The sequence below is a fragment of the Pseudorasbora parva genome, chromosome 10 (genome assembly GCF_024679245.1).
Source record: "Pseudorasbora parva isolate DD20220531a chromosome 10, ASM2467924v1, whole genome shotgun sequence".
Classification (NCBI taxonomy): domain Eukaryota; kingdom Metazoa; phylum Chordata; class Actinopteri; order Cypriniformes; family Gobionidae; genus Pseudorasbora; species Pseudorasbora parva.
Window position 1 is genome coordinate 12,529,967 of NC_090181.1, and position 15,974 is coordinate 12,545,940.

Consider the following 15,974-nt stretch of genomic DNA (forward strand, 5'->3'; position numbering starts at 1 on the left):
CTAACCTCAACCTATCAAAAATGCCTTTTTACTGTGGGACTTGGGTCTGCAAGCGTTCATTTTTCACAAAAGAAAGTAACGTATGTAACAAAAATATTTTGTTACATGCATGTAACTGCTAAAAGTAGTAGAATTAAAGAATATTAACGCATTAGGCTACTTAGTAGCAAGTTACTCCCAACATGACTATAAACCATTTCCTTTGTGTGTCACTGCTATTTTAGCCTCATACTCGATTTTGAATGGAATAAAAATTGAGCACTTTTTACCAGCTGAATTGTGCCATAGTGAATTCGGTTACTTATTTATTTATAAACAAAAAACAAGCCCAGCCCAGGTGAAAAAAGTAACGCAAAAGTAACATAAAGCACTACTTTTCTTAAAAACTAACTAAGTAACAGTTAGTTACTTGTTACTTTGTCCCACACTTCTTATTTCTATGGCTGTGCTCACAATAAGCACTTTTAGAATTGTAAGGATGTATTAAAAACGACAAAGTGTTTTAACAAAGGGTGTTTTGATCTTGTGAAACACTTGTTAAGTTATTAATTCTTGCACATCCTCACTCATTGTCTTCATAGTAAAATGGCAGTGATGCACATAGAGAATAGGTTATAATATACTTAAACTGTAATTGTAAAAAAAAAATTGTAAAGCATGAGTATGCAAAAAAATCCTGTGCGCACATGAAAAGTTTCTATGATACGACATACAGTCAAAAAACCAAAATATTAATATGGCTGTTTGGAAATCTACAATTGTTTCGCACTGCAGCAGTATAGTACATTTTATATATTGACTTTACTTGCCTGCCCCACATATTCAAATGCCCACTCCAGGATGGAATCCATAACACACTGACCTAATGCATTAATGTCTCTTTACTTTTTCCCAATATTTATTTGTTTGTTTGAAGGTAATATATGCACCTGAATCTGTTAAAGGGTTAGTTCACCCACAAAATAAATGTATGTCATTAATGAATCACCCTAATGTTGTTCCACACCCGTTAGACCTCCGTTCATCTTCTGAACACAGTTTAAGATATTTTATATTTAGTCCGAGAGCGTATGCAAGTGTATGCACACTATACTGTCCATGTACAGAAAGTTAATAAAAACATCATCAAAGTAGTCCATATGTGACATCAGTTAATTAGAATCTCTTGAATCATCGAAAATAACAAAAACTATGACTTTATTCAGCATTGTCTTCTCTTTCGTGTTTGTTTTCAAACCTCAATTAAAGATTCAAACGGTAATGAATCAGCTAATTGATTGATGATTCGGATCGCCAATGTCATGTGATTTCAGCAGTTTGACATGGATCCACATGTTATTTTTGGACCAAAATGTATTTTTGATGCTTCAAGAGATTCTAATTGATGTCACATATGGGCTACTTTGATTATGTTTTTATTAGCTTTCTGGACATGGACAGTAAAGTGCATAACTTGGATACACTCTCGGACTAAATATAAAATATCTTAAACTGTGTTCCGAAGATGAACAGAGGTCTTATGAGTGTGGAACGACATTAGGGTGAGTCATTAATGGCATACATTTCATTTTTGGGGGAACTAACCCTTTAAATAAAACTGCCATGAGGATTCAAAGAGATTTCCTGAGAACATTCGTCTTTGAGTTTCAGTCAGTCTTTGTTTTATCCAGCATGGCACTTACAGCAACATGGATTTATTCATTATAAATACGAATTAATTAGAAATCATGCATGCATTACAAATGAGAGACTAGAGTAAATGAGAAACAATTGTAGTGGAAATGGGGTTAATGGTAGGATGTCCCCACTCTTCAAAAAATTTAGAAAAACTTATTTTTAAAAAAACAAATACGTTGATTACATGTATTATTTTTTTACAGACTGTTTCGGCACATTACGGCCTTATAGCTTCAATAAAACAAAATAATCTTAGCCTCCTCCACAGATGACATTTTAATGATACAAAATATTTTCTGTCACAAAACATAGATAATGCTGTTTTAGGCTTTTAATGTAGCCAGAATGGATAATATGAATGGATTTATTTCCTGATTCATTTCATTAAGCAAAATGTCCTATGTTTGTTTGTTTGTTTGTTTGCCCTGGGTCTGATAAAGAAGTCATGCTTAATCAACCTGCAGATGCGAGATCTCTCTCCCACCAGGCCCCCTGCAGTAGCAATCGGAAATACATTCAGCATTCTTCTCCTCTTTTTTGCATTCTATACTCGTTACCATCCCTTCATACAAATCAGTCTTTCCCACTCACCTTCTGGAGGAGAGAAAAGTAGATTTCTCTTTTATCTCCAAAAAAGGAAAACATGTCTATATTAAAATAGGATTTCTTTTTTTTAAAAACTTGTTCCTACTTTTTAAGAAAATCCCAGAAGAAAAGGATCAATTGATATCCTCACTATCCAACAAGGGCTCTTGTTTTTCATGCTGCTCTTTTATTAATGGTGCTTGTGAAGTGGCCTGTGGAGACTTGGACAATTCATGTCCAGATACTTTGAGCATAGTAAAGTATAGATTTTTAATGGAAGGAGCCTGTGCAGCACTCCAGTGGATCATTTCAGAGGAAGCTGTGTGTCCGTTGAATTTCTGAACTGTAGACATCTTCGGCTGTCCTGTGTCATCTCGCCAGCCTGACCTTGCTTTTTCTGAGGTCTGGACCCAATCATAAAAGTTGGCAGAATGTATTCTGGTCAAATTGTTCCGTCATTGAGGTTTGATGTGGAAAACCTAGATATTCCCTTGCACCTAGACCTGACAACATTTGAAGGAATGGTATGGACTGAATACAAGGTCGACAGCATTTGTGGCATTTTTATTTCCATTACAACAGAAAATAATTAGAAGAAACTCTTAAAGAAAGTTAAAGAAAAACACTTACAATGTAAGTAAATGAGACCAGGCAATAAACTTTAAATTGCATAGTGTTTATAGTAAAAAAATATATATAGCATAGCCACAGTATTTGCATATTATGGGGCTTTTTCCCCGACAGAAATCAAGCCTAGTCCTGGGCTAAAATGCCCTTTCAATCCAGATTAACAAAAATCTGCTTTCTCTGTCATTTTAAATAGTCCTTGATTTGATATAATCCAGAGTTGAATAAAATTATTTCCTGGAGGAAGACAATAGCTATAGGACTAAATTGAGTCTTAAATTAAACCTACCGCAGGAGACAGGATTACTTTGTTTCAAAGACACGTTACTTGTCAGTCAATATGTACCCGTGTGTGTATATGTACAGTATACGTGACATAAGCAAGCTAGCTGTGTGTGTACACTTCACTTTCATTTTCTGAGCGAATACACCATTTGTCATCGGGAACATTTGTGAGAGAATGCAAAATAATTAGAATTACTGAATGTTTAATCTATCAACGAGCTCTGCTTCACCTTCGTTGCTCTGGTTGGTTGTTGCGCTGTCCAATCGCTTGCAGAGGGAGTTTGAAAGACAACTGTTAATCCCGCCCCTCGGATTGATCCCTGTCAATGGTGACTTTCCAGACCAGACGTCTTGATGTGGGTCTGGCTTGTCAGACTAGATTAGCACAGATTCTTTTAAATTAATCTTTAGTTTAGGACTATCCAGTTGTTAGTATTTAGTCTGTGTTTCAAAAAGCCGTTTTGTAAGCCACGATTAACTATTCTAGACTAAGGCCTACTACTGTCTTAATTTAAACCCTGTGTGGTTAAACCACCCCAAAATGTGTTAACATTGAGCCCCTGTCCCTTTGAAAGTGAAACCACAGCTGCCCCTGCCCCCGAGGAGGTCACTGCACGTTACTGTCAGATGCGGTAGGAAATTAAACTGATTGTGGAGAATTTGAACTGTTTCGCATCTGACAATGATTGACAGGACATTTTAAACAGTGACGGGATGCACGTAGGGCTGGGTATCGATTCAGATGTTTCTATTTGATTTCGATTCACAAGCCCTCAAATCGATTCGATCTCGATTCAACTCGAATATAGATTTAATACAAATACCATAGGTATTTATAAAAAAGAACAGTGAACATAAGTGGGTAATTAAAAAGAAATGAAGAGCCACAAACCTGTATATTAAACTTTTTATTTTAGGTACACCTGAGTAGCCTACATTAAAACAGAACGCATCTCTCTATTTCAAATCCATATAATTGTTAAATACAATTTTGATGCAACTTTATTCTAAAAAAAATTATCTGAGAAGTATTTTATCGATGTTTTGATATATTTATTCTAAAACATAAAAAGGACATTTTTTTTAGCAATTTTTTAGTACACAGCAAGCTTTTCTTGCTGTGTACTGAAACTTGAATTATTGATCCTGCACTGTATATGGAATATAATTTGAATATGTCTATAATGGCTAACGTATGTGCAAGTTTGATTTTAATGCAAGGCAAGCATTCGCGTGTGTGATCTATTTTTAGCGGTTGTGTTCTCGGCTGTGTGTGTGTGTTGTCACATCAAATGGTTCGGCAGATTTTTAGTATTACTACAGAATTTCACCTCAGCATTATAAAAGGCGACAACGCACCGGAAGCTGCCATTTAAACACTGAATAGATTAAATATGTGCGCCTCTCGCTCCTTTGTAAGATCACGCAAGGCAAATGGGTGACATCTAGTGGAGAAGACTAGTAATTAGAGTTACGTTAATCTTATGTTCAATGTTAGCGGAAATAAATATGGAAAAAAAATCGTTTCGTGGCCTTTGAGAATCAATTCTGAATCGACCAGATTTTAAAAAAACGATTAATCGAAAAAATCTTTTTTTTTTTGCCCAGCCCTATGAAGTAGTATGTTCTAAAGCTTGCATACTTTTCTGCTACACACTCAAAAGTATGTACTTTTTCTTCACAATAAGAATGCATACTTTTAGGTCGTAGGCGAACTGGGACGCAGCATTACGCCGCATTCACACGGGGCATAGGCGTTAACGCTTATGGAGTGTGTGGCTGAAACTGGGTGCTGACGCGATCGTCATAGTGACAACAGCCAATCACATTAACTTGCCGCTTGGACCAAAACACAACACAAAAAAGCGCCTTTTTATGACAGCTAGTCTGTGAGACGAAATGGATGCCGATTTGGTTGTATGTGCAAGTGCGATATTCCGTGTAGTTGTTGTCAGTGCACTGCACAGGTGCACGAAGCTGTTAAGTACATTAAATCCTGAAAAAGCGCAGACAGCGGGAAGAATATCACGTAGTGGTCCGGGAGCTGCGTCTGGATGGTTTACGGAGCAGTAATGAACGCAATTGGCTAGCGTCTGCTGTAGGATATTTGCATACGGCGATCCGATTGGATGACGCCTGCGCTGGCACTTGAAAAGAAATCTTCAACTTCTGCCGCTTGCAACGCGAGTGACGGAACCCACAAATCAATGATGTCACCCATTCAAAGTAAATGGGAAGCGTTAACGCCTACGCCCCGTGTGAATGCGGTGTTAGTGTTTTGTTGACGAGGGTTACCGGAGAAAAAGCTGCATTTCTGCTGTTGCATCAGCGCCCTCTGCTGTCAGAGAGTGAATGTGCATCTCCTTCACTCCTGCTGCTCATGCACATTGGGTCTGTTTACATCGTATTCTTAAAATAATCTCTAAAAATTGGAATAATTCATAATAAATAATTATTCACGGTATTTTGAAGTGCCCATGATAACAATACCATTCATGTTCATTATTGTGATATATTGAATTACCGTTTACTGGCACCAGTGGTGGAATGTAATGAAGTAAAAATACTTTGTTACTTTACTTAAAGGGGGGGTGAAACACTCAGTTTCAGTCAGTGTCATGTCAATCTTGAGTACCTATAGAGTAGCATTGCATCCTGCATATCTCCGAAAAGTCTTTATTTTTTTTATAATTATATAAGAAAGATGCGCTGTTCCGAGTCTTTCCGAAAAAAGCCGAGCGGGTGGGGGCGTGTCGTGTGAGCGGAGCTAAATAATGACGTGTGCGCGCGGCTGTTATTGTGTTGAGTGCGTCGTAAAGCTGTGTCATCCCTAACAGCGGGAAAAAAACTTTATTCAAAATAAAAATATGGCTTTTAATCAGATACAGCCATACATCTATGATCCGGAATCAGACCCAGAGGCTGCAGTTGAACAGGAGCAGCAGCAAAAACGACTAGAGCAGGACGTCTGTATGTGGTACAAGTTATACACTAACTATATAATATGCTTAGCGGCTTGTGTTATTTACATATTTATACTTGAATTATATCGTCGTATTTTTGTCTTTGAAGGTGTACATGTGGGAAGTGCAGTTGTGCACGTGTGTGTGTGTGTTTACGCGTGGTTTGTGTAGACAGTAAGCGGACCGGTTTTGCACAGCAGGATTAGTTAGTGTTTACATAGAAAGACACGGAATAGTAGCGCATTTGAATGAAGAAGCGTGCTTATTTAGTTCAACATATTTCCCCCCTCTTTGTGTATTGTTGTTTGGAGTGCTTTTACAATACACAAACATAAAGTTACACATATAGTGGCCAGCTAAACAAATGTACACGCACTACACATCGCATGCTCCATTGATCAATTAACTATACGTGATCATGTTTGGGCTACTTGATGAGCATAGACACAGACATTTGAAGCAGTCTCACTCACCCTTCTAACGTTGGGACTGCTCCATCTACAGCATTAGGCGATTGGGAAAATCCGGCGTCGAGCTGGGCCTTGTTTATGAAACAGTCGGCACCGAAATGCAGCGAACAGACATAAACATTCGCGCAACTCAGTTGCTGATCCGGAAAAGCAAATTACATCCACTGCTGCCTTAACGCGGGGGTTTTGGGGAATCTGTGCAGGACTGTCTTGGTCTGGCAACCATAAACGCACTTTTTTGGTGACATTGTTATGTGCACATCACCTGTCCAGCATCCTACAAGCCAGCGCTTTGATGGGCGTAGCCTGTTACTTTCGCTCTCTCCCTCTCTCTCTCTCACGCGCTTCCGGTTGAATTGTCCGTAAGGCCCATACAAGGAAATTCCGCCCCCATTAACGTCAAAGGGGACGCATGATCTCAAAAAACTTGCCGAAACTTATGACTAACCGGAAGTAGTATTTTTGACAAAGAAATACTCCCATCAAACGTCCACCTTAACTTTTGAAACTTTGTCTATGTTTAGTATGGGATTCCAAGTCTTTAACAGTGTAAAAAGATCAGTATGCATGAAACAGCATTTCACCCCCCCTTTAAGTACATTTTTCACGTATCTGTACTTTACAGAATCAATAGTGCATACTTTTTACTTTTACTTTGTTACATTTTGCAGCAAATATTTTACTTTCTACTCCACTACATTTCTACAACGTTTTGTTACATTTTCATTACATTTTCTCAGTTTCAGGGCTCGAGATTAAGGTTTGTTCGGATAATTTATGGATAATAATAATAGGCTAATGTATGAACTGACGGTTGCGCTGTTGACAATCGCGTAGCCTCTCGAGGAGAAATGGAAACAAACCAACGGCGCTCGTACAGAGAAACTCATACTGCAGTAAATATTCAAAATGTGAAGGTATATTTTATAACATATAATACAGTTAAAAAACCTCACATGAGACATGACACGATCAAGAGTGCTGTTTTCCTGAATACCATCACGACTTAAAATGTGACACTGATTTCATGACAGTTCCATAAACTATTAATTAAAATTAGTCACTTACATTTTAGATGCAATATAAACTGCTTTTGTTCTATTACAGCAGCGAAAATATTTCCAAGATCAGATCATATTTCCACATCAGAACCACAACGCATCTCTCAGCAATAGTTTATTAATGATTGATTCAGCGTTTGAATGAATCGGTTGAATCAAAGATTCAATGACCTGTTCGTAAACGACTGCCTCATTTATGAACGAATCAGCCGTTTGAACAAACCGACTCAATGGCTCACTCATTAAGACCTGCCGCCACCTACTGGTGGTTTAGTTTATGTTTAAACATTCTTTCCAACATTTCTTATTGTATTAAAAATATATAGTTAAAACAATCTCATAACATTATTTAATGCAGTTGTAATTTGTCAGTGTAAATTATTTTATTTAACAACCCTATAGCGTTATTCTAATATAATTTATTGATCAAATTTAAGAATATAAAAGGAAAGCAGAAGCATATCCTATATTTAAGATTAATCCTCATAAATATAAAGATTTAAATACATCAAAGCTGATGAAAATCTTATTCTGAATATTGATATTTAACTCTGCAGATCGCCCTGATATTGTGAGTCAGAATATAAACTGGGCAACAGACGATAAGCACAATTAGCCTACATTAACCCAAAACTAACTTAATTAAAAAGCCACAGCCCATACTCTTTTCTTCTTTTTAATTATTAGAATATAGACATTAAGAGAATAAATTGTTATACAAGTACTTTTACTTTTAATACTAAAAGTACATTTAAAATCAAGTACTTTTTTACTTTTACTTAAGTAGGATTGTCGTTGTAGTACTTCTACTTTTACTTAAAGGGGTACTTCAGCCCTGGGAAGATGAATCTGTATTTAAACTGGGTCATTGATGTAGTAGAAATGTGAAATTATTTTTGAATTTGGTGCCTTCTATACTGAGAAAAGACAGAAAATGTATTTTTGTCTCATGGGGATAAAAGACTACAATTCCCAGAATGCTTCGCTGCCCTGTGAGGCCATTCCCAAACCTACTGGATTACTGTGACTGAGTTGGAGAAGACACTACAATTAAAAACTGAACATGTCTGTTCAATATAATGAGTGAGTCACCGCGCGAGTATCACAGCACAGCACTAACTGCAGGAGTGAGATAAATGAGCTGATGAGCTCTCGTGATCAGAGCTGAGGTAATCGCGACTACACTCGCGGCATACATTCACAACGCAAGTTCAGTCTGGCGCGTTTCAGTTCATGCCTTTGCAAGCTTAACTTTCATAGAAAATAATTTGAGAAGTTAAAAGACTTACATTGCTCACCATAGCTCCGTTTAAATGAGTGCCTGTAGCAGCGAGCTGAGCTCTGAGTGTGATCTCCATCCCCCATGCGCGGGTTCAAAACATGCGGAAATGGCTCCCTCTGCTGGCTGTAGTCTTTAGCCTTTGGCCAAACATTCCTCCTATGATGCAAATATCATCAATTTGCATCATAGGAGGAATTTTTCCAGAAATAAAATGCATAAATCTCTTGTCTCAGGGGGATATGAGGGGGGAAAGCACAATCATTTGAATATACTCCAGGGTTTCTACTGATACAAAGCCATATGCTAATCGCTGAAGTAACCCTTTAAGTAAATATGGCTCTGGTTATTTGTACTTTTTCTTAAGTACTGAGATTCAGTACTTCTTCCACCACTGACCGGCATATGTCTAATCTAAAGTGAGTGAATAATGTGTAAAATGATATTCTGCCTTGTCGCCATGACAACGTAACAGCAATAAAAACCTGTAAACCCAGTAACCTTCGCACAATGTCCTGCTAAGATACCAAGAAGGAAGGTGACAGCATCCTTGTTTACAGGTAGTTTGCCAGACTGTTGTCTGGAATCCGCAGAAGAACATAAACTTGTCTCCTTCCTTTTGTCTGCATACATTTATGATGTCTGTTGGTGAAAAGCAGCCAGAAACATTCTTACCTGACACCTGGTGGGTGAAAAGATTTTTCTGCTGATGTACTAGCGAAACCAATACAGATATTATGTCTGTGACAATGTAACTAGATGTTTATTCAGCTAGAGCAGTAGTCCCACTACAAACCTGATGATTTAGACAACATTTGTTTAAAAAATCAGGTGAAACTGAAGAGTAGTGGCAGCTGAAAATTAAAAGTTATTAGCATTATGCTGTCGACTTCTACTCCAAGGCCTCATGTTTTTTAACATAACATGTTTTGTGCTGTAATAAGTACATTTCCATCATCTTCTACCCTCTTTTAGTTCCACCTAACCTGACCGTACCACGAGGAAAGTCCCCTTTGGCCACTCAGGAGGGCGACACAGTAGAGCTGCAGTGCCTGGTCTCCGGCAAACCCAAACCCATCATCCTTTGGTCCCGTGCTGATAAAGAAGTGGCCATGCCGGATGGCAACATGCAAACCGAAAGTTACGACGGAGTTCTGCGCATCGTCAACGTCTCCCGCGAGATGACCGGAACGTACCGCTGCCAAACTAGCCAGTACAACGGCTTCAACGTCAAACCCCGAGAGGCCATCGTGGAGCTCATAGTGCTGTGTAAGTAATAGATGTGCTTGTTGCTCATGCACTTTAACTGGACCTAATTAACTTACATTCAGGCTAGAACATACGTTTTTGTCGTGGTTGATTGGCAAACCATTAATTTTCTGGAGAAATAAATGAAGAAAGTATAGGGGCATCATTAATTGTAATTACAGACAACCTTGGTGAGCGATGCACATTGCCGATCTTTTCTCTGTGTCTCATTAAGACTCACAGATTCAATTAGCGCAGGTACAGAGGTTAATGCAATGTAATGCTTTCCATATTAGCATAGCATACCATCAATGAATTGCAGAGGACTTTGACTCAGAGACAGGCACACGAGAGGGTCAGATGCAAGCGTTAACAATCATTTCATCTACAGGGAAGGAGAAAAACATGTTCTGGCCTTGCCCACATTTTCTTATTCTCCCCCACAGCTCACAATGTAATGGAAAATCTAATTACTGCCCTAATGCAGGTAGGATGTAATGGTGGATTGCAGATATATGCTTCACTTAAAAGTATCTGAAGAGATTTTAATTAAGTGTCTGGCATTTGTAGAGATGTCAGTACGTTATTTTCCGCAGTGCTCCTGCCATCTTGTTAATAACTGGCACCCTAATTGACACGTGTTAGAAACAACAATCCCATATGAAGTTCTCCAAGGCATACAAGGTATATTGTATGTATCCTTTATCCAATTGGCCTTGTTGAGTATATTCTTCTCATATTACCTCTCTTACATGCATGTCCTGACAGTTCTGCTTTGTGAAAGATTTTCAGGACTATGCATGCATTTAAACATATTTCCTAGCGTTTGTATTTATAAATAATAAATAAAAATAAAACATATATATATATATATATATATATATATATATATATATATATATATATATATATATATATATATATATATATATATATATATATATATATATATTAAATGAACTCTATGTATGCCTTAATTAACAATGCATTGTGCTAGAAGATTTCATTTAAAACATGTGCATGAAGGAACACATTGTAGCGTCAGCTGAAAAGCGTTCAGCACTTTAAGATATAATTGCTAAAACTGTATAGATACACACACAAAATCATTCTGGCTTGAATTTTAAATAACACTTCACAATACTATCTTGTGTCAGCATTTTACTTCTTTAATGTCTCCAGACTCGCTTTTTGTCTAGAGGGCCAGATTGGTCTTAAATAGCCTTTGTGTGTTTCCTGTTGTGCTCTGAGTCAGTGATTTTGTTTGTTAGTCACGATTCACTGCTTTTATTTTGTTTCTCTGTAATTGCCCACTCTCCACAAGCTTTGTCTTTTGTTACACCCTACTATGAATTCAGCATGTGTGATCATTATGCCCTATTTAGTTGAATCAAATAATCCTGACCTTTGCATATTGCACTGGCTTAGTGAAAACTAATGAACACAAGATCTGGTAAGTGCTGTAGTGTAGCTCGTCTTGTGAAATTTGCTTAAACCCATCATTCTTTGCTCTAGGAGTATTATTATTATTATTTTCTACATAAAGCGAGAGCTCGTTTGAAAACAAATCATTTTCTTGGTGAGGGAAATACTTGTCACTTGTCACCTGCTTTTTAGGTCATGATATTATAATTAAAAGCTCTACTCTCCAGGTAAGTACAGTCACCGGTGCCTATTACAATCTTAGTTTTTGCTTGGCGCTTACATTTTTTTGTTTATGTTTTAATGCAGACAGCAGAATTTTGTCCTTCAGACAGTTCATCCAAATATTAGAATTGTATCATCCTTCAAATTTCTTTCTGCTGTGAACACAAACAGAGATATTTTGAGGAATTTGCTAGTCACTTTTAATAAAAGCAATTACAATTAGTTTGGCTGGCTTGCAGTCTTCGCTCTAATTCGTCCCAAAGGTGTTCTACCTGGTTGAGATCAGGACTCTTTGCAGGCCAGTCAAGTTCCCCCACACCAAACTTGCTCACCCATGTCTTTATGGACCTGCTTTGTGCACTGGTACACAGTCATGTGTTGTGTTGGAACAGGAAGGGGCCATCCCCAAACTGTTCCCAGAAGGTTGGGAGCATGAAATTGTCCAAAATATCTTGGTATGCTGAAGCATTGAGATTTCATTTCACTGGAACTAAGGGACCAAGTCCAATCCCTGAAAAACAGCCCCACACCATAATCCCCCTGTAACGCAGTTCTTATGTTCAGGGAAGAAAGGAGGCTGGAACCGGCGAATGTTTAACAACTTTAATCAAATAAACAAACACAAACTGAAAGTGAAGTCAGCAGCCCCTTATGGATAACTGCCATGCACACACATTGCAAAGCGTAAACAAAACAACAATGTAAAATCCAGGCATGGTCGTCACTCGCCCATCACTGGTGTCGCTCGTCCTTATATGCCTCCAAACTCCCTCATGAGAGGACTCAAGACCAGTGTGGCTTGCAAATGACTCATTCTCAATCACGCCCCGGTCTCACTCGCTCCTCCCATGTCTCACCCCATGGTGAGACCCCCCTCCACCAAACTTTACATTTGGCACAATGCAGTCAGGCAAGTACCGTTCTCCTGGCAAGTACCAGTCCTGTGGCGGTCTGCTTTACACCACTGCATCCGACAATTTGCATTGCACTTGGTGATGTAAGGATTGGATGCTGCTGCTCAGCCATGGAATAACAATAAAAGTCCATGAAGTTCTCTATCCACTGTTATTGAGCTAATCTGAAGGCCACAGTAAGTTTGGAGGTTTGTAGCTATTGACTCTGCAGAAACTTGCCGACTTTTGTACACCATGCACCTCAGCATGCAATGTTTCCCACTTTGTAATTTTACATGGCTTACCACTTTATTTCTGAGTTGCTGTTGTTCCCAATAGCTTCCACTTTATGATACCAATAACAGTTGACCGTGAAATATTTAGTAGTGAGAAAAATTTAGGAATGGACTTATTGCACAGGTGACAACATATCATGGTACCATGCATGAATTCACTGAGTCTGCATACCTAGGTGCTTGATTTTATACACCTGTGGTCATAGAAGTAATTGGAACACTTGAATTCAATGATTTGAAGGGTTGTCCCAATATTTTTGGCAATATAATGAATGTTTTCACAACACCGTTTTCAACAAAAAATGGAAAACTTTTTGTGCGTTTTGGCCGTTTCTTTACACGACAACACCATTTTGGAGACCTGAAACTGGGTTTCAAAGTTCAAGGTTTTGAAAATGATAGTGATTACCATTATTTGATTTTATGTTCACACGTGTATTACGTGTGTGCAAGGTGTTTCTTGACAAAGTGAAATCGCCAACTACTGGCCTGGCATGCATAATAGAGCCTTTTCAGTAATTTTTCACAGATCCGTGTAAACTGAGATCATTTTGACAACGTTGTCATCATTTTTAATTTATCATTGTTGTGTAAACATACCCTAAATCGTGAATTAAAAGTCAGATCTATTTACCGAATCAGCTGATTCAGGTAACCAAACCAGTCTGAATGCCTGGTTTACAAATCAGACTTCACTGATTCAGCTCATTGATTCAATAATTTCATCACAGTGGTTTTCATCAACACTTTGCTGGAGAAGATATTTCAGTATTTCTTGCACAAAGCTATCGTATGATTCAGAAAATCTGCAATATAGCACACGCGTTGTATGGTCCACTTTCTGGTGCATTTGCATCCTTTTTTAATCTCCCCTTTTTCAAACATTTCTCATTTTGTGTACCACAGAGGAAACAATGTCAAACGTGTTTGGAACAACATGAAAGTGCGCAAGCATACAGAAAATGTTTGAGTATACTTTCCCTTTAAACACATTCTTCAAATCTTCATTTGAAGCAGTCATATGTGTTACATGTCTCCCCATTAACTGCCTGTATTGCACATGAAAGTGTTCTAATGACAGATACAAGCTCTTTAACAAAGCCACATCATTTTGTGCTCGGCAGAAGCCCAGCTAGCATTTAAGCATTAGCCACTCAGAACTGTATTTGATGACTCATTCTCCACCACTCTAACTTATGTCATCTCTGCCTGTGTGATAAAGGCTGCTTCCTCCCTCTCCATCACAGACGGAATGATTGCAGTTGAATAGTCGAGGGGGGGTCCAGAGGTAATCCTAATTCTGCAGTCATTACTTGCAGAAGTCCAAGGCACAAATGTATGCCAGTGGATAATGTCTGCCAGCTAAACGGGTCTTGCAGCAAGTGCTAGAAATGCGGGGGTTGAGGCAGGCAGAGAGAGAGAGAGGAAAGGTGGGATAAAAGAAGCATGAAGACAGATGCTGAAAGAGTGAGGGAGTAGGAAAAGAGAGAGGCGAAATGATGACAGGGCAAGAGAAAGTATGGAGATAGTACAGAGAGAGCGAGTATGCTTGTAAGCGAGAAGGGGGTTGGTTGTCCATCAGAGAGATTGCCCTGGATTTCGCTCTGTCAAAGCGCTTCAAAACTGCATTACTCGGTTATATTGGTAATAAAATAAAACTCAGCACTCTCATCACAGAGCAAATAGTGCAGAGGTTAATGCCTGAAGGCCATCTGCTAACTAACCCCCTTGGATTGTCCCCTATTTTTCCTGCCATTTAATCAGGATAATATTATTTCTGGACAGAATTAAAAGATGCATCCATCTGGACATACTTTGGTTTGAGATCTGACTTGCATAGACCCATTTCATTTGTAATCATAGTGGAAAAGAAAGGAAAATAATTTGACAAATGAAATGTGTTTCAAAGGGAATACTTACATGGAGTCTATTTTTAAAAATGTGTAAATGTATAATAGCCATGGATTATATAAACATTGTTATTTATAAAAATGTTTTTATTCAATTATTTATTTATGTTCATATTTTCACCCAAAGCTGTGAAATATGATACGTAATTTATTTAAAATTATATATTTATTGATTAATTTAAGATATGTAGATATTTATAGATAAATGATTTAATATAATATGTAATTATAACACAGTATTGACCCAATAATGCAAGAGACATCTAGCCCGAAACTCATGCTGTGCCCTGGCCATCAGACCATCCTTAATGTTTATATATAAATAAGAATGTAATGGATGTACAGTTGTTCAATAGGTTTTACTTTTGTTTTAATACACGTTTTCCTTTCCCAATAAAAAAAATTTTCAAGACCTTTTTTTATGTTCACAGCTGTCTTTACCTATTCTGTCTTTATCATTGAAGGTTCCAGTGAGTCAGCCATGCCCCTTTTGCATGTACAATTAAAGGTACCCCTAGAATGAGTTAAAACAAAGTGTTAAATTGTTCTTTGATATCTAGATAGAGGGTATTTGGCTTATTTAAGGGCAAACATTTTCCAGATACAGTTTTACAGGTCCATTTACAACCCTAGAAATTTTCACTAGGATGTAATGCTCTGTTTTTGCCTTTTTTGGAAGGGTCATGAATGTTAATGTTGAGCTCTGCTATGATTAGCTTATTTCAGCAGCTCACAGCAGTTGAACACAGACCGACTGAATAACACTTTAAGCAGAACATCTCAAATGGAGATTGCTAAAATGCAGCTTACTTGTTTATTGGGGTTTTCAGATCTTCTAAGAGAGAGAGAGAGAGAGAGAGAGAGAGAGAGAGAGAGAGAGAGAGAAAGAGAGAGCTTGTGTGCATATGGTTGCCAGATTGCACATGTTTAGGTAAAACAACGGATAGTATATGTGTTCTTTTCACAGAAAAGCTCTGTTTGGGGATTTAAATTACTGATATCTGGCAACCGCAAGCACAAACACTCAAACACT

The 15,974-nt window shown here is 37.9% G+C and overlaps 1 protein-coding gene across 1 annotated transcript in view; it reads left to right on the forward strand.

Moving 5' to 3' along the window:
• mdga2a (MAM domain containing glycosylphosphatidylinositol anchor 2a) overlaps window positions 1-15,974 on the forward strand; it is a 220,922-nt gene that overhangs the window by 129,471 nt on the left and 75,477 nt on the right. Inside the window, exon 8 of the mRNA XM_067455178.1 lies at window positions 9,923-10,216. Within this exon, the coding sequence (XP_067311279.1) occupies window positions 9,923-10,216 (294 nt within the window). The remainder of the gene's footprint in view (window positions 1-9,922; window positions 10,217-15,974) is intronic.